The sequence below is a fragment of the Abrus precatorius genome, unplaced genomic scaffold (assembly GCF_003935025.1).
Source record: "Abrus precatorius isolate BTA unplaced genomic scaffold, Abrus_2018 Scaffold11, whole genome shotgun sequence".
Taxonomy (NCBI): domain Eukaryota; kingdom Viridiplantae; phylum Streptophyta; class Magnoliopsida; order Fabales; family Fabaceae; genus Abrus; species Abrus precatorius.
Window position 1 is genome coordinate 20251249 of NW_020874303.1, and position 27103 is coordinate 20278351.

At 33.2% G+C, this 27103-nt stretch overlaps 4 protein-coding genes across 5 annotated transcripts; all 4 read left to right on the forward strand.

Annotated features, from left to right (window-relative positions):
• Window positions 1-967: 967 nt before the first annotated feature.
• LOC113856231 (protein sym-1-like) lies at window positions 968-3031 on the forward strand. Of its 2 annotated transcripts, none has more exons than XM_027487966.1 (3): window positions 968-1203; window positions 1404-1495; window positions 2367-3031. In XM_027487966.1, exons 1-3 carry the CDS (start codon window positions 1045-1047, stop codon window positions 2770-2772), a joined length of 657 nt encoding a protein of 218 aa, XP_027343767.1. In that variant the 5' UTR covers window positions 968-1044; the 3' UTR covers window positions 2773-3031. The 2 variants fall into 2 exon arrangements, with proteins under 2 accessions (XP_027343767.1, XP_027343768.1); XM_027487967.1 differs by having other exon boundaries at window positions 1004-1197; window positions 2367-2896.
• A 2115-nt stretch (window positions 3032-5146) lies between these two features.
• LOC113855786 (polyol transporter 5-like) lies at window positions 5147-7597 on the forward strand. The gene is made up of 3 exons (XM_027487418.1): window positions 5147-5255; window positions 5333-6701; window positions 6972-7597. The coding sequence occupies exons 1-2, from the start codon at window positions 5147-5149 to the stop codon at window positions 6673-6675; spliced, it is 1452 nt and encodes a 483-aa protein (XP_027343219.1). The 3' UTR covers window positions 6676-6701; window positions 6972-7597.
• A 3963-nt stretch (window positions 7598-11560) lies between these two features.
• On the forward strand, window positions 11561-12442 carry LOC113856574 (transcription repressor OFP8-like). The gene has a single exon (XM_027488441.1). The coding sequence runs from the start codon at window positions 11561-11563 to the stop codon at window positions 12440-12442; it is 882 nt and encodes a 293-aa protein (XP_027344242.1).
• Window positions 12443-19748: 7306 nt separating this feature from the next.
• LOC113855787 lies at window positions 19749-20496 on the forward strand. Its single transcript, XM_027487419.1, has one exon. It carries the CDS (start codon window positions 19792-19794, stop codon window positions 20494-20496), a length of 705 nt encoding a protein of 234 aa, XP_027343220.1. The 5' UTR covers window positions 19749-19791.
• The last annotated feature ends 6607 nt before the right edge of the window (window positions 20497-27103 follow it).

Genomic DNA, 27103 nt, shown 5'->3' on the forward strand with positions numbered 1-27103 from the left:
AAATATTATTTTAACTAAACTGTTCTCTTGAGTAAAACTTTAAAAGGTTGATTAATTTTTTTTCAATATTTGTCAAGACTCTTCTCAATTAAAATTTTAAAAAATCATTAAATTTTTAATTATACAATCGTAAAGTGATAATCAAACTGAATCAATAAAAATATTACTCATAAACTATAAAATAAATTATTAAAATAAAAAAAAATATCAAACTTGAAAAAAAAATCTTATAACGGTATGGTTAATTATCTTCAATTAGAATAAATGTAGAGTCACATGAGAAAAAAAGTAAAAAAATAAAAATATTAAAATAAATGAGTAGTCACAAAATATATATATATATATAATAAAAAAATTGTGTATACAATAGTACAATGTAATTAAAATTATTAGTAAGAAAAAATATTGATGATTTTTTTAATATAATATTCAGACAGAGATTTAAAAGAATTTTAAAAAATTAATAATAAATAATATTTATGTGAATTTATTTTTTAACTAACTTAAAAACACGTAATTCATGTAGCTTAGTTCACTTGTATGGATGTAGTTTGATTATTATTATTTTTTCATTATTATTGTGTTGAAATGCACGTTTTATTTCAATAATTTTAATAAATTATATTTAATAATTCTTTATTGTGTTTAGTGAATAAATTATTTTTAAAAATAAGTAAATAATAGTGGTTTTTTTTTTTTTACATGTTCAGGTAATATAACTATATTAAAATTGGGTAAGAAAAATTTTACTATCTTTTTTTTTTCCGTGAAAATTTTACTGCCTTGAGTGTTTTGGTTTTCGGTCAATACTACCTTTGGTGGTTATATCTGGCTTGAACCCGAATTGGTTGGGTTAAACCCAAAAACAAAGAAGAGGCACTGATGCAAAGCCCAACAACGAAAAGGGAAATTGCAGAAAGCCCAAGAATTTTGCAATATAGTATTTTGTTTCCATCAAACTGAACCTGAACCTGAACCTCATCTTTGTTTTGTTACAACCTCGTAGTCGTCATAGTCACCTGTGATTTGTACGTTATAAATAAGATGATATTGAAGGTGTGGAACTGGTACCAGAATTGCCTTTCTCTTCATCCAGTGAAGACCCAAGTCATTAGTTCTGCCATTCTCTGGGGTGTTGGAGACCTCACTGCTCAGTACATTACTCACTCTGCTACAAAAAAACGACTTCAACTATCTGTAACTGTAAGCCCAATTCCTTTTCATCTTCCATTGCCTTTTCTGAATAAGGATTAAGGCTTTCTCTTTCTAATCAGTGCAAATTACTCATTTTTGGTGGTTTCACCAATTTGCCTTGTTGGGAATTTTTTGGTTTATTATAATTTATTGACTATATATATGGATAAGGTTTCTTGGCAATCTAAAATTTTGTATTGGTGTGGTAGGATTCAGATGCTAAATTTAAGATCAACTGGAACCGCTTGGCTGTTACAAGCTTTTTTGGATTTGGTTTTGTTGGACCAGTGGGCCACTTCTGGTATGTGAATCCAATATATTTCACCAGTAAAGAAATTCTTCAATACCATGTCAATGAGATAGATTTTAATTTGCAAACTAATGGAACAAGTATGATTTTTTTTATATTACAGCATGAGATATGTGCTAGTGGACTTTGACTTGATTGTTCTGCATTAAGTGCATCAGGTTTTGGAGATTCCTTTGTCTGTGAATTTTATGCTTTTAGTTGGTAGGTCCTTAGAATGGGGGAACCACTTTGAGCCTGGATTCCAGTTTGCCTAAAATGTTGGTTTCATAACTGCTGTCAAGACCTTTTGAATCATGAATATTACATGGGAAATTTTTACTAGAACACCTGAGGGCCTGATAGATTATGAAGTGAATTAAAAGGATCCTAACATATAAACAAGCGGGTATGTATCAATGACAGATACCTAAGTATATCATTTTGAACGATTTGCTAGCCATATCATGCCAGCAACTATGTTCCTACTTTTCTCATTTGTAAATGCACACCAGAATGCACTTGAACCTTGTAGATTTCCCTTAGTTATGTAGAGAGAAGATCTTTGTTATTAAGAAAGTGATATCGTTAGCTATTAGGTCCCATGTAAGCATTGCCCTCGTTAACTCTGTAGGATCTTTTAGCTTCAAATGGATACGTAACTTTTATTCCGAGGTGGTTGTAATTTCAGAACACTTTTGGCGGGATATGCACTAAGATAGCTTGCAAGTTTACTGCTTATGGTTTTTAAGATTGAAAAGTATGACTTTCATTTGACTAAAAAGCTTAAAGAATAATTCTTCTGAAAATAATTATGGGCAAAGTTATAATTCCTACTTCTAAAGGATTTGAATTCACATGAAACCAACCTTTTCATGTCATGCAGGTATGAAGGCTTGGACAAATTTATAAGGCTTAAACTTCAACTAATGCCGAAGTCTGCGCGATCCGTATCCACTAAAGTGGCAATGGATGGCATAATTTTTGGTCCCTTCCATTTGTTTGTGTTCTTTACTTACATGGGATTGTGTGCTGGCAAGACGCTTCCTCAGGTAAAGGAAGACTTGAAGAGGAATTATGTCCCAGCCTTGATTTTAGAAGGTGGAGTGTGGCCAGTTGTGCAGGTTTTTAATTTTTGGTATGTTCCTGTGAAGTACCAACTTCTTTATGTAAACTTGTTCTGCTTGCTGGATAGTGCTTTTCTGTCATGGTTAGAGCAACAGAAGGATGCACCTTGGAAACAATGGTTTGCATCATTTCATTCTACGAATGAAAAAGGAGGTCAATGCTGATGAGGAGATTGATGGAATACGAAATGTTGATTGATTAAAGCTTTTGAATGTTTTGTAAGATGTAATAGATAGATTCCGAGGTAGACATTTTGCTTTGTTTATTTTCCCCCAGCCCCCTAAAATTTCCCGCACCCTTAATGATACTAGAAAAATGGTTACCAAAAAAGGTTTTAAGGCCATTGTTGAATAGACTGTAGTTATGTAAGAGAAATAATGTAGAAAATCATTTAGTCATCATACATTTCGAAATAATTCATTTTGAATAAGGTATTAGAACTTCTATGTCTGTCAATCTTTGGATTTTTTAAAAAATAAATCAAACAATATGAATATTAAGGGTATGTTTGATTTCTATTTTAAAAACAGAAAACTGTTTTTAAAAATAAAATATAATACAAATTTGTATTGAATTTTATTTTTAAAAACAGAAACACTCTCTAAAAGTGTCGAGCAAAATTCCTAATGTGTATAGCACTGTATAATTTTGATATCAAGCCCAAATGTGTCAGCCCTGTGTCGGTGGTTGCAATGTCCTCGTTAATTAGGTGAGCAATGATTTGTCGAAGAGATCAGCACATAAATTGCATTTATTGTTTTACTTGGTAAGACACATAGTTGGAAAAGGTTGGAACAGTTGATACATTAATATCACATGCATTGGAATAGGCTATAGTTAGAACACAAAGTTGAGGACGCACCGCCGAATGATGCTCTCCTGATCAGGTAGGTGTTTCATAGCAGTGATTGTTTAGAATCTGGGGCTCTCCTGAATTTTGTCTTTCTGCGTCACCATGTAACCATAAAAGCATATTCAATGTGGTATAGAACAGTGATCATGAGTGCGGTGTAGTTTCGTAAGCTTTTGACTTTCGATGAATCAAAAGAAAGTACAAATTGCATCACCGAAGAAAAATATTGTGTTCTTTTCACTTCAATAACCTGTCCTCAACAGCGACCAAGGATTATATGTTCCATGCTCTTCCTCTTTGAGACTCGAGATATATAAAGAAGTCTTTTTTATAAAAACTTATCAATCCGTTTTTATTCATAAATGAAAAAAATTAAAAACTAATTTTGACGCTCCAAATTATTTGAGTTGAGATATGCTTCACTTAACACCCCCCCCCCCCCCAAATTATTTTAGAAAATTTTAAATTTTTCTGTTAATTTTAGAAGATCATAATTTACTTTTTTACGGAGTAAGTGTTAAGACTGAAACCAAAACTTCGGTTCAACCAAATCGTAATATGTGTTTGTTTATTTAGATCAGAGATTAAACGTGTGACAGAATGCTTATGAAGAAAAGAAAAATACTTGGAAGACATAATTGACATTCTTTTATTAATTTTATTTCCGGTTTAATTTCACCTTATGCAAGTTATTGAATTAATATATATATATATATATATATATATATGAAATTTTTTCTTCAGTTATTTACTCATTCAATTGTACTGAATAAAATATATTTCGACAATGAAAGTATTAATTGGAATAAAATTCAACCTATAAACAGTGGTAGTAATTCATTAACTATGAATTATACCATCCTTTTATTTGGTAAAGAAGAATGCTAATTAAGAACCTGTTGTATGCACTATATATCAATTGGTATTATTGGGTTCCTACTTGTTTCACAATGTCGCATCTTGTTTAGCATAGTCGTTATAGCAATTCTATTTCCAGTATTTAGAAAATGAGTTCTGAAAAATAAAAAGTGTTATTAGAATGCATATAGTAATATATATTTTTTCTCCAAAATATAATTTTTGTTTCCCGTTAAAGCCTAGCCTATCAGAGACGTTGCTTTTAATATTTTCATGACAGTCCTTGAGGTGAAAAAAGAAGAACCCTATCGTCATTACTTAAAACAAATGTATTTTTTTTCCTGAGACAAGCCCCTCTTGTTATGTTACGTGTTTGTGACTGTCTGTCCTTCACTCAAATTATATGAAGCAAAACCGACACTTGTGGAACTAAAATCATGGAATGAAAATGAAGCGTGTAATGGATGATTGTGTATTTGTATTTCTACATTAAAAAAAATTGTGCAATAAAGAAGATAGAAAGACGAGAAGAAAAGGTATATTATTTTTCTACAAGAAGTGTATTTTTTATTTTATATTATTTATACGAATGGATTTGAAAAAAGAATACTAAAGAACAGATAGTAGTTTGTTAGTAGTTGAAAAATAAGGATGCTTGGAGGGGAAAGGGCGCATTTTGGCACCTGATTTGGATGATCCTTTACTTGTTAGTGTTTGGCTTTAAATCGGAAAATAACAATGTATTTTGCAGTGACGTGAGGAACGCTCTCTTCTCTGCAACTAACCCAATGCTCTCCTCCCTCCATAACTAATCAGAAACAAAAAATATGGACGGCAACGACGAAGAATCAGAAAGCGCTGCATCTACTGGCCTCAACAGATTCACTTTCCTCTGTGCTCTCCTGGCTTCAACAACCTCCATCCTCCTCGGCTATGGTGAGTTCATTTCATTTCCTTTTTGGCAGACAAAATTCAAATAATCTGAGTTAGGAATTATGACACAATGGACGCAGATATCGGGGTGATGAGTGGAGCGGCGATGTTGATAAGGGAGAATCTGAAACTATCATGGCTTCAAGAGGAAGTGTTAGTGGGAACCCTTAACTTCTTCTCTCTAATTGGATCACTGGCCACAGGCAAGACCTCTGATTGGATTGGAAGGCGTTACACAATTGTGTTAGCAGCAGCAACATTCTTAGTGGGAGCACTTTTCATGGCTCTTTCACCCTCCTTCCCATTCATCTTAGCCGGTCGAATGCTCGCTGGAATTGCCGTCGGTTATGCTCTCATCATTGCGCCTCTTTACACAGCAGAACTTTCCCCCACCATGACACGTGGCTTCCTCACATCCCTCCCCGAAGTCTTCATCACCCTCGGCATCCTCCTTGGGTACATAATTAACTACGCTCTAACGAGTTGGAGACTCATGCTTGGCCTTGCAGCCATTCCCGCAATCGCCATTGCCTTCGCTGCCATCGCAATGCCGGAGTCTCCTCGGTGGTTGCTTTTCAAAGGAAGAGTCGCTGATGCAAGACGGGTTCTCCTCTCTATCTCAAACAGTCCCGGGGAAGCCCAATTAAGGCTTCAGGAAATAACTAATGCTCTATCCACCGGCCCAAATTCCCATGCCCGCCCTGTTTGGAAAGAGTTATTGGTACGGCCCACTCGGCCCATTAGGCACATGTTGGTTTCTGCCATGGGGATTAACTTCTTCATGCAAGCCTCTGGGAACGACGCTGTTATATATTACTGCCCAGAGGTCTTCAAGGCTGTTGGAATTCACAACAAGAAACACCTTTTCGGGGTTAATGTTATTATGGGCCTGGCCAAGAGTTCCTTTGTTTTGGTCTCTGCTCTCTACTTGGACAGGTTTGGAAGACGCCCTCTTTTGTTGTTGGGCTCGTTTGGCATGGCGGTCTCCTTGTGTGGATTGGGCCTGGCCTCCAAGATTTTAGAGGCGTCCACCCGGAGGCCTCTGTGGGCTGTTGTGTTGAGCATTGTGGCCGTGTGCGCTGATGTTTCTTTCTTTTCTATTGGGCTTGGGCCCATCACGTGGGTCTACTCGTCCGAGATATTTCCGACCAGGCTTCGGGCCCAAGGTTCGAGCCTTGCGATTTCGGTGAACCGGTTGGTGAGTGGGGTGGTGTCCATGACGTTCTTGACCATTTCAGAGAAGATAACGTTTGGAGGAATGTTCTTTGTGTTGGGTGGGATCATGGTGGTGGCTACAGCTTTCTTTTACGTATTTCTGCCGGAGACCAAAGGCAAGACCTTGGAAGAAATGGAAACTCTCTTTGAGGGTAGTAATGGTGACAAAGAGAGTCATGATAGGAGGACGGAAATACAAGTTGTTTAGGAAGAGGAAGGCGTTGCATAATTCGGGTATGTGTTATTGTGCTCTCTTTTGCCTTTGTCCTTATGGTTTGGTCACATATTTTATCTTAATCGCAATTGCATACCTGATCATATATGAATTTAGTTATATTCATAAGATAACATATTTATAAATTGTAAGTTTCGTTTAAAATAAGTTTAAAAAATTCGGTAAATAAATTCACCAAAGCATATCACAAGAAGAGACTTCGTGTTTGCTCTCATATATGGTCATGGATTCAAGGTTACTTTAACGCTACTAACTTTTGCGTTGAATAGATGTTTACTAATTTTTGCAGATGACCCGTGCCACTAAGTTACAAACTTCGATATTCCTACGTAGCTAAAAGGAAAGAGGGAGTGATGCATGATGGTGGGTCTGGGGGAAATTAAATGACTCTCAACAATCAGAGAAGAACGTGAAGCTTCTTTGATTCGGGAGAAATTCTCAGGACTTCCATTCAGAAATCATGGTGGACTCCCCATGGATTTTGTGGTCCCAAATGGACCAGCACCCTCGACTTATTTACGAATTTCTACCGTTCAATGATAATAATAAATTATATATAAAAAAAAGGCTTGAATTGGGTACTCTGCTCCTCACAGAACATGCGGGTTGACATTAATCAAAGTCGGGTGGCAAACACAGTACGAAATTCATGTTCCCAGTGATCATTTTTTACGTTATGCGGTTTCTCGCTTGCTTGCGGGTTATAATTCAAAACTAAACATATAGTATACTCTTTTGTATGATGAAGCATCACTGTCCAAACTTTTTCTCGCTGGTGTCATCTTGGTTCAATGCCCTTGTCTGATTCTGCAAGAGTATTCTGTTTGATGCCAAGTTAACGTTGAGAATTTGAAATACTGACCTAATCTCTTGTACAAATATACAACGTGTTGTGCCAATCTTGGTAGTACATGTGGGATTTGAAGAATTATACAACGTGTTATGTATGTATAGCCAATATAAGGGACAATCTCAAGAAATTGTGCATAAAAAGAAGAATAAAAAAAGAGATCAGGACCATACGTCATGATCCAAATGTCAAACACTTACACCTCCCCATGCTTTCATTGACAAACTATAAGCTAACAAAAATGGGGTTCGGACCCTTTTATATAATCATAAGCAGGGCAAATCAGAGCAACAGGGTGTCAAGAAATCCATGTAATTGTAATAGTTTCTTCTTGTCATTAACTTCATGTGAATTTGAAAAGCTGACCCTGACTATCCCATACTGTCCGTTACCCCTTGGTGGGGCATTTCAAGTAAAGGGTTTGAGCTTCTCTCTTCCATGTGTCTTTATGTGTTTGGAAGCTTCCAAGACTTTAAGATGCTCTTGGGAGAGAGGAAGTGCCTTGACCTTATGATTCCAATAACTTTTTATGGTGCTCATGTTTAAACAAAATAAAGGCGAATTTAAGGGTAATAGAAGGGGTTTGGCTTTACTTTTGCTCCCTCTCCTCCTAGATGAACAAATAGTACTCATTAAGATTCAATTTCTTGGTCTAGCCAAAGACTTCAAACCTCTAATCTTGTCTTCTAACTACCGGACGAGTCGAGCAAGACGCGAGCATGTTGACAAAAATGCTTAATAATATTTACATTTAGATGGGAACATTGAAAAGGTGACAATAATACCTTTGTCTACCCACGTATCTCAAATATCGAAAATTAAATTTTCACTATTCTCTCTCTCTCTCTCTTTCTCTCTCTCTCTCTCTCTCTCTCTCTCTCTCTCTCTGAAACATGCACTATCAGCTTTTGTAGCTTTCTAAATTAGAGAACTGAGAAAATATACTGGGAGCCCCCACCGCCTTCTTACCTCCTTTCAAATCCAATATAAATAAATAAATAAAAGAAGGGTCAAAATCAACCGGGAAAATAATAGATGATGGGATAGGTTGATTGGTCTCTAGCTAGTCCATATTTTATTGAAACCCATTTTCATGGTTTAGGGTTAATGGCATGTACTGGGAACAGTTATTGAAATATGCAGATATCTGAAATGGAAACTGCTTACCATTTTGATTCAAATGATTTGGTCAAGAGTCACTATTTAACAATTGGTTCTATTTCTATAGGATGCTCAGTTCCCTCAGTTGAATGCTATAAATATAGGTACTAGGTTGTATTGGTTAATGACCCGTGAGATCCTTTCTTCTATTTCTACATGTAAGCTCTGAGCAATTACGCATAATTGTATTTCCCTTCATGAAAAGCATATTCTGAAGGTAGTTGAGCTTGCAAAAGAGCCCACTGCAAGAAATTAAATGGACAATCTCCTTTGCCAAATCCAATCTAATATTAATAAAATGAGATTATAAGAAACTTTTCTCTTCATTTACTGGGAGAGGGGAGACAATAATTTATTTAAAACTGTTATTATATTGTACCTATTGACGTGCATTATATCTAATCTCATGTGAATATATGCTTCTCCGTGACCTTCATTAATAAATAATAGTATTACACTAAAACTATTATACTGTGTGAACTGTGAACTGTGAGCAATCAACTCACTCTCCGTTGTCTTCATTAATAAATAATCATATGCTAAAACTAAAATAGGTGGACATGGATGTCATTGAAGAACTAATTTGCAATTTTGTTACTCTCACTTTGTTGCTGGCTAGGTGTGAACAAACAACTGAAAACTAATTAACGGGAAAGATTAATTGAAATGCTCTTCAATGCTTCCTGATTTGAGTTTGTATTAAGGAAGAGGAAAACAATATAATTTTGGTTTCAGTCATTATATGTACTTTCCACGCATAAAGAATAAAATACTAAAAGAGGAGGAGGATAATGCTTAGTTTGTTTCAAAGTAAATCTTTTATATTATACTATCAACCTTTCACGGGACTATATGTAGAAGAAATCAAGTTTAGGTAAAGATTCTTCAACTGTTATTGAAAAGGCTATGCTAATAATGTAGCACTTCGTTTTGTTTTAATTTATTTTATCTTTCTTTTTGTGTATTACTAGGAGATACTAGCTCTCAGTCTCTAATATTTGAATTTCAAACATCATTAAGCGCCTTGAAATATGTATATATATATTTAACGTCCTTGATTCTGGTCCCCTACCACCACATATGTCCTAGAGCAAACACATGCTGCAGTTTTTGGGTATTTTACCTAGTACAATTAGTCAATTACTATAATAATAGCAAATCAATTTCAATAATTTAACTCCATGTACAAGGAGTAAGTTTTCCTTACTTCTAATAAGGTCAATATTACCTAAACTTCGAAAAATGCTTGGCTCCCTACATCAAAAAAGAAAAAGAAAAAGAAAATGCTTGGTTCCCACTCAACATCTAAAGGGAAGGGGAAAATTTAATTTAAAAAAAAAAAAGAGAAGCAGCTTCGGCATACTAAAAAGCATTGTGAATCTTCTTCATGGGGTGATCCGAAACTGTGCAAAATGATCTTTTTTTACTTGTGAACAAGTGGGAATTATGCTTGTCCAGTAAGCCTACCCATGCCCTTGTGTTGGTACTTGTCCAGGAAGCTATAAACTTTTCAGAGTTTCACTCACACCCAGTAGTTGAAGTGAGAGCTGAAATTAAAAGGCAAAGTGTAAAAATTACTCCCAACATATTTGAATTCTCCTATACGCCTCCAAATATGTGTTTAAAATTTTATTAAGAGAGAAGAAAAATTAATTTTAATGTTTTTTATACTTTGAAAGAAATTAGTCAGCAATTATTAGTTGAGGGCTTCATTTGGAAAACACAAAAATTATTTATATTGCCTCCACAACTTAAAATTCTGGGACTTACCACTTTCTTAATGAGTTAATTGTTTAAACTTAAACTCAACTCAATTAAGAAAATAATATATTAACCTGACTTAGTTAACTGAATTTGTTGATATAACACGTCAATCTTAACACTATATATATAACTAAATTATAAATATTTTAAAAAAGTATAAAATTATTTAAGACATGTTTTAGAGTATATATTTCAAAATAAATAACATTAATATTAATATAATGTTATATTATATCATGTAAAGTTAAAGTTTTCCTATCAATGTATAATAATTAAAAAGTATACATTTTTAAAAAATATATAAAACACTAACTTCAGTTAAGTTATTTAACTCAAATATACTTTTAAAACGTGTCAAAACTACTTTTTAAAACTTTAAAATTTGGCAAAATTGACTTCAAAGCGGTAAAATCAGTGGAACAGGACAAGTCATCGACACCTCAGGTAATAATTTAGACCTCAAGCAGTTGAAATGATAAAATCATCAGAGATTGACACTGCTAAAAACAAAAGAAAAAATTTAGGAGAAAAAAATTAGACAAAATTTTTAAATTTTGTTAATTTTTACATTATGTATTTATAATTTTTTATTTTCTTTCGTAAACCAAACATATACAGGGAAAGTGTGGACAAGTTTTAACGTATAAAATAAAATCCAGTGGAAACGCAGCAAGCAAATTAAATTACAAAATAGAACACACAAGGCTGTAGATTGTGCATACAGCACTGCAACTTTATATTTTTAAAAGAAGAAAAAGGTAAACCGGTTGGCTAATTTAAAAGTTCTAAGGTCAATTACTACTGTTACAAGTGTTTACTAAACTAAACTGAAATTCTCTCATTGATGCATTCACTGCACATTCAGGACAGAGAAGAGGACGAGAAAAAACAGCATAAAGTTGAATCAGAACCCGTTATTTTATTTATTTATTTATTTATTTTTCCATAGTTTCAAATCATTATTAATAGGACTTCTACTTTCGGTTTCTCATGCATTTATAACCCTCCCTTCCCGTTATCCTCCCTCAAAATCCTCTCTCTCTTCTCTCCAATACCGCTCTCTGTACTAACTCACTCTCTCCCATGGAAAACCACAACAAACTCAAAATGCGAATCTCTCGCATGTTCCGGTCCTCATTCGGTTCGTGTAGAACCCGTAACATAACAGATGTAATGGAAAAAGCGGTGTTTGCACCACCCAACCATGGTGGCTTCCACCTGATCGAACCACCCTCTCCAAAAACTCGACCCTTTCCCCCCATTTGTAGGCCCAAAGGGCCCAAAACCGTCGACGACACTTGCATCGTGTCGTTTAAGGATTCTCTCCCCAGACGTAAAATCTCCGAGTGGTCCTCACCCTTTGTCTGGGGTACCAACGGCAACGTTAACCTCGGTGGCATGTCGTGTCCCCCCACTTCACCAAACACCTCGCTCAACCCAATCCACCATCACGATTTCGCTTTCCACGATAAAACAAAGGGTTCAAGAAAAAACGTGAAGACCAAGAAGAAAAAGAAGAAGAAGAAAACGAGGCATGCGCAGAAGAAAAGGGAGATTTTCCCTTTTAATTCTTGCGCTAAAGACACCAACTTTGGTGGTTATTGGTGGTATAGCAGCGACGAAGAAGATGAAACGGACACCCTTTTCTCATCCAAGAGCCTCTCTTCTGATTCCTCAAGGTCTCGCCGCCGGCGCCGGGAAAATGACCGGAGCTCGGACATGGGTGTTCTTCCGTTGCACGGGAAGGTGAAGGACACGTTCGCTGTGGTAAAGCGCTCGAGTGATCCTTACAATGACTTTAGGACGTCGATGGTGGAGATGATCGTTGAGAAACAGATATTTTCGCCGGGGGATTTGGAGAATCTGTTGCAGTGTTTTCTGTCTCTGAATTCGTATCATCATCATAAGATCATTGTTCAAGTCTTCACCGAGATTTGGGAAGCTCTGTTCTCCGACTGGTTTTGATATATAATTCTAGAGAGAGAGAGAAAAAATAAGAGGGAGAAAGAAAATAGCTATCTTATGTTCTTTCTCTCTGTTATTTTTATTTGTGTTAGTTTGTAAGGAAAATAGTTCAGTTCTTCTAACTTGGTTTGCATGTATGATATTCCATCTGCTACTCAATTAAGTTACTGAGTTAAAGTTTTACTTCTATTTTCACTGTGTTGGACATTTGTTCATTGTGAAACTGTAAGTGCTGTCCATTTTTTCTCATCTTTTGTTGTTATTGCTTTTGTTGAGGAATGGGTTGTTCTTATATATGGATATGCTGACAAGAAACTGTATTTGCAAGGTGGTGGTAAAATTGTGAAAAGACCTAAAAAGGGCACTTGTCTTGTTTTTGGGAGTGCCAGCCTTTTTATCCTTATGGAAAAGATTGTTCAATGGAAATGGGAAAGCAAAGATGTGTCCTCTTGGTTTGGACTTCTGAGACTGAAGCTCGAAAAAGATGACGATGGGATGCTTTTTTTTTATTTAAATGAGGGGAAGAAAGAGCTTGAAAACACAAAAGCTGTCTTACTCTCTCGTGTTGTTGAATTGCACCTTTTTTCTTTTCATTCGGATGCGCCAAAAGAATACAAAAAGACTAGCTAGCTTGTTTTCTAAAGTCCTTATCCAAAAAAACCAAGAGAAAAGGAAGAACAGATACTTGTTCCATTGAAATTAGGAGGTTGTCATTAGATAACTTACACATGTGATGAAAGGTCACGGAGTGAGATCCGCTTCATACTCTAATGTAATTAATTTTTAACTCGGAAGATAAAAGTGAGATCTGCATTGGATTAAGTTAACAAAATGTAGGTGGACTTCATCAACTTTTGACCACAATTTTTTTAAAACAAAACGTGGTTCTATCCTCTTTCTTTTACAGCAAAAGATATACCAACTTTACCCATTGCAATTAAAAAGGAATAGTTATTAAGTTCAAGCTAAAACTAAAGGGTAACTTCATATTTCCTCTAGATAATCGTTATTGTTTTATAAAGAAAGTATTAAATAAAAAATAATATATTTAAAATTTTAAAATCACAAAAAAATATTCTGTATTTTATAATTCAATTATTAAGATTATATTGAAGAAATATTTTAGAAAGTTTTGGAATTATTCTTTCTAAAATGACTTGTTAGAAATGAGGATTTGAGATATGTTTATTTTTATTTATGGTTTGAGCCTCTCCGCTTCTCCGTGTTTTGATTTTTTTTGTCGAAGCAAAAGAGGAGAAAAATAAGTCAGTGACTGATGCAATGCTGTCGACCGTATTTCTACAGGAATAATCTACAAATCTCCAGAGACAAAAGAGGTTTCACATGATGCAAATATTTCTCTGTTTGCATCTCTTATTTGAACTCATCCCTTTCAATTAAGAGTTATCAAGTTGGAGATCAAGATGCATACATGGCTGAACAACAATTTTATTTGTCTCTTTCTTAATGAGTTGCTCAAGGGCTAATATGAACAATTATTAGCCAGTAGCCGCGAAAACAATTGATTGAATTGTTTTCAAATGGGTATCTGTTTGGTCACACACACACACAAAAAAAAACATTTGTTCAATAATTTAGTAATAAGACTATGACCATGCTGGGGACAATATAATTTTGAAAATCAATTAAAACAGGCATCCAAACTTAATTAGAAAAAGGGGAACAACTACTTTGTTGTTTTTGTACGTGGTTGGCACACAAAAGAGACAAAATATATAATTATTTGGTATAAACATGTTTAGTTCGTATTATCGACCAAATTCATGTCCATCAATCAGTGTTCATTATATCTTTGAGCAAGAAAGAAGGGACAGAACAAACACACACATACACACCCTTAACATCAAACTTTGTCACAGACGGAGATCATGTCGTTCGTCTTCAGTGTATACTTGAAAATTCAGAGATCTTAAAATAATTGTCACAAGGAAGTATCTAGGACTGTTCATGTACATATATCAATGACAAGCAAAGATACGTTTGGGTCCTGATGGGACTATAGACTGCAGCTTCAACAAACTAATGGAAAGCAAGGGTAACAAAAATTAGAATTGAAATATAGATATATAGAAATGTAAAATAATTAAATTTCCTTGGCGACATCAGTTTTAAAATATTTAGAAAAAGAATAAAAAATATAGAAGAAAGAGAAAGGATTAGTCATGTGTTTGTCAGAGGGTGGATACGTACACATGCCATTCCATTATACTGCGATTTGAAGCTGAAAGATCAAATTGGGGGCGTAACGTCGGTGTCAAAAGAATGGGTGCTGCTTAAAAACTGAAATGAAAGAGAAGGCACCGTGGAATGAGAAAGTCTGGGGGAAAACTGTTACGAGGGTTTGCAGAAAGAATATAAAACCAAAACGTTTCTATCTTTCGATTAGTTGTGGGGACTGCATACCTACTCTACTTAATGGTATCATTACCCAATTACCCTGATGTGTCCGAGCTATGATAGCTATGTAACATATCACACACGAGAGAAAACAAAACAAAAAGAAAAGAGCAAGAGATGATTTGTTTTGTTTTCTTTCCATCTTATAAGCAGAGTGGGAGCAACGTTTTTATTTGTTTTGTGGCAATCTAGGATGTCACATTCATTTTGGTGACAGATTAAACAGCAATGGGCATAGGGGTGCATGTCCATTTGCCTCAAATGGAAAGCTGATTAAAGAATGTCTGCTAGTGGTGAATCCATTATGTCTTGGTTTGGTTGCCACTCCCATTAATGATCGCATTTTTTGGGTTCTTGAGCCCCAAATCTCCTTGTCAATGCACACAACCAAATATGTGCAATTAATTTTTGGCCGTAAAAAGGGCCAATTAATTAGCTGCATTGGGTGTCGGTTTCTGACCATGGGCCTCATCACTACATAATTGGGCTGTCCTACCTCTTTCTATGCTCTTTGTCGTTTAATCCCTAATGTTGCCTTTGGGCTACCTTCAGGATTGTCATTGTCTTATATAAAATGCTGTTAATTACTAGTTTAAATCGTCTGTATTAGAACAATATTTTCAATTTGTTCAAAAACAAATTTTCACATTTTAAATTTATCTTTTCTTGAGTTATCCGCCTATAACACCTTAACACATGCTCACTTAAGAAAACAAAAAATAGTCCATAACATGCTGTTAACTAGACAGTGATCAAATTTTTTTTAGGATATCATCAATTTCAAAAAGTTTCCTATCTTCCTTGGTTCTCAGCTCCCGCTTGTTGCCTCAAGGGATGTTAGATGACTTAGCGGTGTCTTTGTTTCTTGCAATTCATAGGTTTTGAACTTTTGATAGTTTGTTTGAATTATATTATCAATACAATAATGCCAAATGATTGAATTTTGTTGATGTAAGCTAGTTGCAATATATGCTTAGTTTTAAAACACGTACTATATACTAAGTTATTTATTACTCATGATTTAGTAGAATAGTGTTGGTTATAAAATTAACACAATTGGCATGAAATTTTGACTCTTTTGCAAAATATTTGTAATGACTATTTTAAAAAAAAAAGTTTAAATTTCATTGGTAAAATACGATGTGGTCCCTCATTTTTTGAAGCGTAGAGGGCTAGAGGCTCTGCAATCAGTGCTGTACTCGTGTAATGTTGATACAATTGAGCAATCTTCAAAGCAATGAGTACCAAATAGCAAGCTGTAAAGGTGGTAGCCAAAAGGGACTTTTGGGGTGAAACATAATTTTCAAGGAATTTAAAATATATATATATATATATATATATATATTTATATGTATGAAAATGAAAAATAAGAGAAGTTTAAAAATTTGAAGTTCTGAGGGCTGTCACTTCCCCACTCTCCATTCACCGTATTTCGCTCCTCAAGCGTGCCTCCCTGTGTAAGGCAGAAAAAACATTAAAAAAGAAAATTGCTCAGACAGCGTTCTATACGTACATTTACTCTCAAACAAAATGACAAATGGGATGTGACCAAAAGACACACACTGTCTTTGGCTTCAACAAGTAATTGCCTCTGCACCCATTTTATGCTGTTACGTGCGAAGGGGTTTTTACCTGTGTAAACACAAGATTTAATTCTGATCTAATGTCTTACACTGTCGTAAGTTCTACCACCATAAATTATAAAAGGATTAAAGCATGAATATTCATTCATAAACTGTTAATTAACATTCTCATCTTTATTTTCTCGAACGCAGATGAGTTCCAACCTCTAGAGATTAGAGAAAAAGATATCCACTGCCATTTTCCATTCATCACCAAGACTAAATATTCTTATATAAATACAAACTGAACGTGCAACCAATCAAAAAATTACAACCTATTCAAGGCAAATTTCGAGTGCCCACATACATATACACAGTTATCTTTGTATTCACTGTTTGTTTGATGTTGTTTCTACGATATTAACAAGAAAGATTGGATTTCGTGCATTTATAATATCCTCTATTATTTCTATTTGTCTTTTCATACTAACAAGAGAAAGTTGATACTAACATGTCTGCCGAAAATTATTAGGGCCTCATGTTTGAGTTGCTTTGAGAATTGCAAGTAGATTTTTTTTATATACTTCAGTATCCTCCACTCCAGGTCATCCTATTTAGATTATTTGAAACATAATAAAATAGAATAGTAAATGTAATAAGTCTTATTATTATTATTAAATAGTATATTCGTAATTTTATTTTATTTAATTCTACATTTTATGTGATTTTATTCCGTTCACTTCATAATTAAATATCTAAACACAGATTAATTAAAATAACCCACTGATCATATCTAAATAATCTGAAAGATATATGTACTGCACTGCAACGGATACGTATATTAGCTTGACAGAGAAAAGTTTTGAGGCTTCAACTTCTGCAGGACAACGCGCATAGATAGCTATGAATAGAAATTAGAGAGGACAACTAATACATTTATTTTTCAATGACGGTTATAAAAGGCATAACAAAACTGAGTAAAAACTTATCATTTACATTAACACATAAGCAAGTAATTCATTTTTTTATTAATTAATGAGAACATTTACTAAAAGAAATTCCATACCTTATCATAATATATAAAGATGTCTCTTGTAAGTGACATAAGTATTTATGCTTATAAAGAATTTATTTTAATATATATTCAAGGATACATGATAAAACATTTGCTTTTAATTTCTTAACAAGTATTTTTAAACACATTAAAAATTGTAATAAAAAAATATGCTAAGTATTCTTTTTGTTTTTATTTTTATTTTACATTTTATTCATCTTTATTACTTTACAAAATTAATATTTATTTAGTAAAGGATTATAGTTAAGCAAAATATTAATTAATATTACCTTTATTTTCAATTATCAAATCAAAGAAAAAAGCATTTTTATTTATGTGTTTATGTAAAAGCTTAAGACAATATTAAATACTGTGTTTCATTAATATATTTTTTATTTATATAAAGTATTTGTACTATTTAATTTATTTAATTAAGCATAAAAATAGACATATTTATAAAAGAGAAATTAATAAATATATTAAATAATTTTAATAAAATGATTAAAAAAATTTTAATGTGTGTAATTTCTCTCTCTTTCTTTGAATAGATAAATAAGAACATAGATAACATAATAAATAAAAGGTATAGTCGAAAGTTAAATAATAATATTTTAAAAAATTTATTATATCAATCATTTTCTTAATTCTTATATATAAAATGTTAAATCAAAGAAAAATAAAAACACAAAATTAACCCTGCAACAAAATAACATGCCATGGGTTTCATAGCTTCTCATGATTTCTGCGGATTAAACTTATGCCTAACAAAGGGTAATTGTATGTACTGAGGAGTGTTTCTTACGAGCAATGGACACCCTAATTTTTCTGATTTGGAAGGGCCTAGGTGATAGGTGCTATTTTTTAATTCGAAATTTCTCGATATATTTTTATTTAAGATAACTAAGTGGATAATTGGAGTTAGAAATTTATGATTAGCTTATTTAAGTCTTTTCATTCTTGTATTTGTATTAAATTTTTGACAAAAAAAAAATATATAAAAAATAGATCTCCTATAGTTCTATTTTTGTTTAAAAGAATTTAGATTAGCTTAAATAAAAATAAGCTGAAAGAAAAAGATATTTTTTTATCTCTCGTTTTTTTGGCTTACTCTCTTTCACTCACTCACTCAGCCCTCCTCCTCCTCTTCTTTTTTTTCTTTTTTCCTTCTGACTCAGTTCCTTTTTTTTTTTCAGCTTTCTCATCACTTCTTCTTTCAGTCTTTTTTCTCTCTCTTCATCTAGCTCTCCTCTCTTTCACCTCCACTCATTCCCCTCTTCTTCTCTCTTCATTTAGTCATTTTTTCTTCTCTCTGTTAATCTTTTCTCGCTCTCTCTCTTCCTTATGCTCTCGTCCCGATTTCTCTTTCTCTCTTCTTCTTTACTCTTTTTGGCTTAAGCTAAATTTGCTTAAGTAAATTTTTTTTAACTTAAACCAAAATTACTTTTTGCCAAATTCGCTTAAGCGAGTGAGAAACTGTAGCCTGTAGTTTTCACCAAAACTAGAGGTAATCTGAATTCAAATATATGTTGGTTGTACTGATAAAATAGCATATCTTTGGATATTCTTTTTATATATGGGTTATAATAATGATCATCAATACTAATTTTTTAGTGGTTTAAATAGAGAAATTGAAATTTTTTAACGTCTTTAATTATCATGTATTTAAACTAATGCAACAATAACCTGTTAAAGTATTGACTAGTTTTTAACTAAACTTTGCAGCACAGTGATTTTGGCCGATCAATCATGAACGTGATGAGTGATCAGGAGAAAAGCTTTGATTAAATATAGAACAGAATTGTCGAAGAGAGACACAATTCAGCAACCACCCGCTCCTTTCATTCTATCAAAAGAGGTTACAGACCAACTCCACCATCAAAAGCAAAAGCAACGAAGAAACTCAAAAAAAGTTATTTGTAGTGGGAACAAACGAGTCACTATATCCCACTTAGTCAAATACGAGTGAGAAGCCAATTTTGGGTTTTGGAGGTTGTGGGGTCCCTTTAGGAAGCAGAAAGTAAACGAGGGTAACAAAGGAGCGTGTCAAGACAAAAGAGAACAATAAAGCAAAGGAAGCCAATGACAGAAAAGGGAATTCCATTGATCATTCAAAAGGAAAAGCTAAAGAATCTTTCATGGCTCCTCTTCTTTTGTCATCTGTATAAAGAAATCTTCACTCAGATCATTCATATCCAACAACAACAACCTCAAAAACACACGCATTTACACAGTTACTACATTCTGTTGTGTCCCTCATCTGCACCAAAGTACACAACATTTACGCAGGAAAATCAGCACTATCATTGTCATCACCAATGCTGCTACCGAGCTCCATTTCCAACACCATGAAGTTCTTGCAAAAGACTGTTGACAACTTCAAGTCTTGCTTCTCTCCACGTTACCAAAAGCTTCCCAAAACACCTCAACACAATCATTTCTCTTATTCTGTGGCTGCGGCTAGTGTCATGGACGTGCACAATAACCCATGTTATAAGGAGTTGGAGAAGTTCTACAGTGACTTCACCCAGCAATGGGATTCAGGAAAAGAGAGGGGAAAGCGAAGAAACAAGAAGAAAAGTGTGTTGCCATCACCAGCAAAGCAAAACGAGGAGGAGCAACATAATGGAAGTTTCATTAGCTTGAACAATGCAAAGGATCAGATGAAGAAAAGAGAGGAATGTGACAAGCAAAAGAATAAGAGGAGCTTAACCCATCAAAGGGGAAAACAGCAAGATTCATCATTGACTTCAATGAGAACAAAAGAAAATGGGAATTGTATGGTGCAAAAGAAGCTGAGAGAATTGGAGACGTTGGACATGAACAATGTAGATTATGTACTCGACATTGAAGAGGTTCTTCATTATTATTCTCGACTCTCTTGCCCGGTTTATCTTGAAATTGTGGATAAATTCTTAATGGAAATTTACTCAGAGTTCTTTGGTGATTCTGCTAGGCCTGTTACTACACCTCGTACTCTTAGTGTGAACTCTAGGCTGAAGCTGAGATCAGTGAGGTCCTAGCTAGGCTAATTGCCTTCTTAATTACTCTATCATTTAATGTTTCTTTAGATTATTCTCATTGTTTATTTAATTAATTAGCCCTGTGTTGTTCATGAATGGTAATGGCTGCTTCGTGTTTCTAAAAGTTAAATTTATTTTGTACAATTATTTGATTGATCAATCATCAATGGATCGAACAATTTGACATGCACTCAGGTATGAAAAATCAGAAGGCATTTTATTTGAATAATTGCCGAGTTACTAAAGGAAATAAAGATATATTTCAAGATTCTTTTTTGTGGATGGTTCGTTCTGAGATATAAAGGTGAAATAATGACGAAGACTTTTATTAGCTCAATCTGCGGAAATGGAAAGCATTTGAGTCCCTTCGAGGAAAGGGATAAGGCTTTTTGCTTTTGCATTCCTTTCCCTGACAATAAATATGTCCGGTTTTTAAATCAAAACATATTGGCAGCAAGTTGTATAATCCCCTGTTGTAAAAAAAAAAAGAATTCTTTTACACCCAAATACTTCAAAATAGAAGAGAAGATAGGAAGGAAACGAAAGATAAAAAGAACAAAAAATATGATAAGTATAGAAAGGGATCTACTGTAGCTCCACTTTCTACCCCTGAACTCTCAAGTCTCTCAGTATTTTGCTGTCGATCAGAACGGAAAAGGATTTACAGGCCCAAAAGCATAAGAGAATCTGATTAATAAAATCTCCAAGCCCAAAATGAAAAAAAAATTAAAATAAAATAAGTTAGTGCATGCTACAGTCCCTCCTTTTTGTTTGGGCAACATGCGTGCTACATTTTCTATTGTTTGGTGGAATGCTGGCCCATGAACACAATATCCATATAAAGCCCACGTGCATTTAATGGTATTCCCCAAAAAGTATTATCGATAAAGCCATGCATTTTATCAACAGCAGTTTCCTCTTTTCTCAAGAAAATCTTCTCCTTTTTAGTGGAATTTTTTCTTTTCATTATTGTTGAGCTTTTTATTCTCTTTGGTGAAAATTTTCTTCTACTCTTTTTTTTTCTTTTTCTTTTTTCATCTTCATTTTTATCGTTTCTTTCAATTTATTTATTTATTTATCTCCCACTTGAAGTGAACCAACATCACGTCCTCTCCTTCAAATTGCTAAGACTATCCACAATACTTTTAATGACTTGTTCTACTAGTCCGCTCAAATATGGTTATAATAGCAAAAGAAGATATTTATTTTTTCTAGCTGCACGAAGCTTTACTTTTGAGAACAAAAAATAAGTAAAAAATATTTAGTTTGCTTCTTTTATGTTTTTATTTTGTATATATTTTGAGCAAGCATGATATGTGTTTTTATAATTATTTTTTAAAATATTATACCATTCTAATTGGAGATTACGAGTTTTTAATATTTCATATAAATTTTGATTTCAATACTTATTGTAAATGTCGTTGTATATAATTTTAGATGAAAAAAAATTAATGTACACTTTACTTGAGTTTGAAAATGCTTGTTTATGTAATAAATCTTGTATGTGGCATTTTATTATGAACAATGCTATTTTAACACTGAAAATAGGTGTTTACAGTAGACACCAAAATATTTGAGTGTTAAAATATGTTTTTAAAATTATTTTATAATATCTTTTACTGTATTAGTATTATTTAAATAGTTTTATATATAAAATAATTTAAAACAAATATTTTAACACCCAAATATATTGAGTTTCCAGTGTCGACACTATTTTGGATGTTAAAATAACATTTATCATTTTATTATTGGCTTCAAGTCCCTCTATTGATTAAAGCCTATTCTCCCTCTTCAAGTGTAGAGATGATTTTGAATTGTTGTACTGCGGGAACCCATTTTCGTCCTTGGGCCATGATGTTAATAAATATCGCAGAAGCAACGCATGTGCTTTGGATATGTTCACATGGTTCAATTGCCATGAATAAAAGGAAAAAGAATGCACTCTGAGAAACGATGACTTTTAAGTACAACACTCTGTATGGTGGATCCCATTCCATCTTCCACATTCGGATCAAGAAATGAAAGGAAACCCAAGTCAGGAATCCAAGTGAAATACCCAACACCATTGATGATTTAGGACATTCAACACATAGTTTAACTAAACACTATTTAATAAATTTATTTATATAACTTATTTAGTCTATTTTATCAAGTTTAATGACTAAATTTACGAGTGTATTAGAAGTCCACCAGCATCCATTGATATCCCAAGAATAGGGATCGATGGGATCAATGTCACTTGGACTTCACTGAGTTGGAGTCTCCCCTTTCAGGCTGCAGTAAGGAAACAAGGTGGCCTTGCTTTCACTGCTGTGAGTGCCGTCTCTCTCAAATAGTCTGTTATGGTAAAATGGAAGAGTTATCAGTGAATAAAGGCGCATCTTTTTAGGAATATTATTGTTCTACTAGCTTGTAGATACAATCTAATTACCCTCTCTGTCAAATTGTCTTGTTCCTACTACACACGGTACTAAAATTTTAAATATATAAAATAATGAACAGTTTTCCATTCATTAATTGAACAGTTTTCTCTAGCCAGCTAGCTACCTTTCTTTCTTACAACAAAGCAATCAGAATAAAATGATGAGAAATTTAAGACACAATCTAAGGTACATAATATTGTAGGGTTGTCGATATTGAATGTCCGATGGGTCGACTCTGTAGTTTAACCCCATTCTCGAATGTTAGCTTTATTCTTGTCGATAAAATCTATTACAAATTGGTTTTAGTATTTTTTATTTTAAATTACAAACTGACATTTATTTTTATTTTAAAAGATTTATATAAAATTACAAACTGAAAATATTGATTGTTGATTAGATCTTATTTGGAGAATCAGGCACTGATTTGCCTGCTCTCTGCAGTAGCAAGTTTGGTTTGTCCTGGTGGAGTTGCTTATATGTAATTTTGTATCAGTGTGAGGAGTGACAATAACAATTGAAGGGTCCTTCTAGGTGAGGTAGACAGAAAGAGAGGTTTCACCAAAGTGGAAACTAAGTCCAACATCTTTGCTTGGATCAAGAACACGTGGAGAGAAGATCGGTATAAATGATTGAGCATTACAAGTTGCAATTGGTGGTCCAAGTAAACCTACCATCACCCTCCTCAAGAGAGAGATCCTCGAGTTTATATATTTGGCAAGTACACCAAATCGCAAAATAATAAAGCATCGGATACAACATCCTTCTCACAAATATTGGATTGCTAAAGTACCACTTTACTAATGCAACCATTATCAAGTCAACAAATTGATTTAAAGATTAATAATTTATAAAAAAAACAACTGAGGAAGTTAGGGAATAAATAAATTATTTACTTTTATATTATAATTTGAGTTATCATTCTTTATAATATGATAACATTTCTATATGTTCTCCTTCACACGTGTTCATCATTTTAGCACGTAGCATGCTTTAAGCTTTCATATTAAGTCAATGATAAACTTAGTAAAATAAATAAATGGACTCACTTCTGCCGTACAAGGGTGCTATAGTTTGTCTTAACCAGTTTTGTTTATTGCCTTGCGTTTAATTTCTCATGCTGTGAACGCATGAGCTCAATGTGACTCACGTGGGAAGTTGTCTTGTATATACGTACTTCGTAAAAGTTGTAGGAAGTTTTCTTACTTACCAAAATAAGCTCAATGTGAGTCACGTGGTAAAAGTTAAAATCAAACAAGAGAACAAGGATGTCTCATTACCATTAACTTGATCAGTTTTTACAAAATTCCAAAATTAATTCTTGCTTAGGCATAAAATGTGTTTAATTTGATATACATTAAAAATTCACTTAAATTAGATAATAAATGGTATCATTTTCATGATATACACTCAGATTCATGCTTAAACAAGCATAAGATGTGTGGATCTTGTACATGCATCACCTAATTAATTAATTGTATATTTAGTGATACTTTCTTACTTATAGTTACAGTTATAGTTACTCTTTGTAGCGTTCATGATAGACGCAAATTTAATTTTATAAAAATGTTGAATCATACATATGTTAAGTATACGTTGAAAAGTATATTGAAATATATATATATACAGAAATTACAATTAATAATATTAAAATAGACGTGAATATATGATAATTTAAATTTAAATAATAAAAAAAACTTTAATTCTTAGGAGCCTGTGACTAAGCTGTTTGCAAAACATCAGTGCTCCGTATGATAATATATAATCCTTTCTTCTGTTGTCTTCGTTCCTTTCCCCTCACTAATGCTTGATGACTCGTCATGCTTATGGTCATGCTCACGCTTGCCCGCACTTGAGCCTGCATGACTTGCCCTTTTCAAACGTAATAAAGTTGAGCACAAACAAAGATCGTTTCCATGCCAACCTTCTGCTCCATTGAGTTGTTTGGCATTTTTATGTATGCATAGAATCTGCAAATATCTCTTCATCTAACTAGGACCGCATCATTAATTTTCAATATTATTTTGCTTTTGTAATTGTGGATGAAATTGGACATCCTTTCCTAGATTTGGAACAACCCAGTTTTAGGGTCTAGTTATAGCTACGAGAATTAACAATGCTTATGTCTATAGTTACTTAAGCCGCCACACCTCTATCCCAAAAGAAACAATCATTGTATGTCACATCCATGAAAGTAACCTTTCGTCCCAAAGCTTCTCATTCTCCGTATTGCTAGGTGTCGGAATTCGACTTGTAATCCGCTGTCGACACTCATCTCTCACTTTCTTGGTCTTGTACATAATCATGCACACTAAATTTCAGATGGGCAATTTCTTTCATATATGGACCCTTCATCTTACCATTTTTGTGCAGTGGCTAGTGATCTTTACTTTATCCAAACTTTTAGCCTCTGTTTGGTAGAGTGGGAGAAAAGTAAGAAGGAAAAAAAATATTAAATTGAAGAAAAAATAACAAGACAAAATTCTTTTTATTTTTTTTAATTTTTGAAAGCTTTTTATTTTCACTTTCTCTTCACCTAAAGAAAAATATCACTACTCATGTTTGATTTCCATTTCTTTCTTTTTCCTTCTATACATATAAAGCATGAAGTTTATAAACTTGTGTTTTTTTGTGCGTGGATGAAAAGACTAACTAAAAACGTGCTAGAAATACAAAAGTTAATAAGATTATAAACAAGACATTGGATTTTGCAACGAATAAGGGTTACATTAAGGTTCTATATATCCTCCATGAGGTAAGGTCAGATTCTTCATTACTTAAGCTCAAGCGTTTCCCTTATCGTCCGCGAAATAATTAGGTAGGTAGCTAGGCAAAGAAGTAACAGTGAGTGTAATTAGCCCCCAAAAGTCACCCTCAATGCCAGTAAACTAATGGCAAATGGTCCTGAAGAAAGATATAGAATACCCAATTATACGGTTATTATAATAAATCTTTTTGGACCACGAATATTAATGGCACTAAATACACTTAATAGAAATGCATGGTCCAGATTGATGAGCATATGAGAACCATGCGTAGACTGGCACTGAAGATTAGGAAAGCTTAGTCGTGGTTTATTTTCCTGTGGTATCACGTGCCATCTGGACCATTTGTAGTATTCTAGATGTACTGTCCTAACTCCTACGCCATATCCTTACACCTAGTTCACAGTTGGGGCTCGTATTGCACCCAACTACAAACTTTATTTATCATATTGATGAAATGATATAAAACATATTTTACCATATTTTAATTTATCCTTGTTAAATAATTAAATAATATACCTTGAAAGTATGCACTAATTACGAGTAATGCATAATTGATATAATCAGATACTGCAACTAACTTCTTAACCGATTCATTATTTGTGCCACCGGTACCCAGTAATAGAGTTTTTTTACTTTTTTATTATTATCTATATATGCTTTTAAAAAAATCAAAATATATCAATATAAGTTACACTAATTTTTTATATTATTAAATAACTCTTGTATTTGATAATTCAATTTTAAAATAAATAAGTTAAGTAAATTTTCAAGTTAAAATAAAAAAATTATATTGTATATGTTATTAGATTAAAAAATTATAACAAATGGTAAATAACAATTCATACACACATCTTATATAGGAGCTTTTATCTTCTTTTTTTTATAATTATTTTAGCATTTAAATTTCTTAAGAATATTTTTAGAAAGAAACAATATTTTTTAAAAAAAAAATTGAACTAATTTTCTAATACAAATTCATAGCTAATTTTGACGGATTTAGTCTGATTTTCGATCAATTTTTTGAGTATTTTGAATCAATCACCTGATCTATTTCGATTCAATCATTTGAATTAATTGATTCAGTTCAAGTTTTAAAATCATAGTTTTTATTAAATAGTCTCATCGTACTAAACTTAATTGTAAAAGAAAAGAAATACTTTTTCTTTATTAACATAAACTAAATACAGGATCTCTACATTTTGTCGTTTGTTTGTGTTTTTTTTTTTTTTTAAACTTTGGACTTTCAACGTCAGTCTAAAAGTGCTTTGACCTAAAAGTACTTCACATTGTATAATCATCCGCGTTTGTTCTCATGCTTCCACCGTCCTTCCTTAATCAAAATCACAATCACTTCACTGTCATAGTTCTTGGAATAATATGCTACCGGCTGATATCAAATTTGATATAATCTTCTTAGCT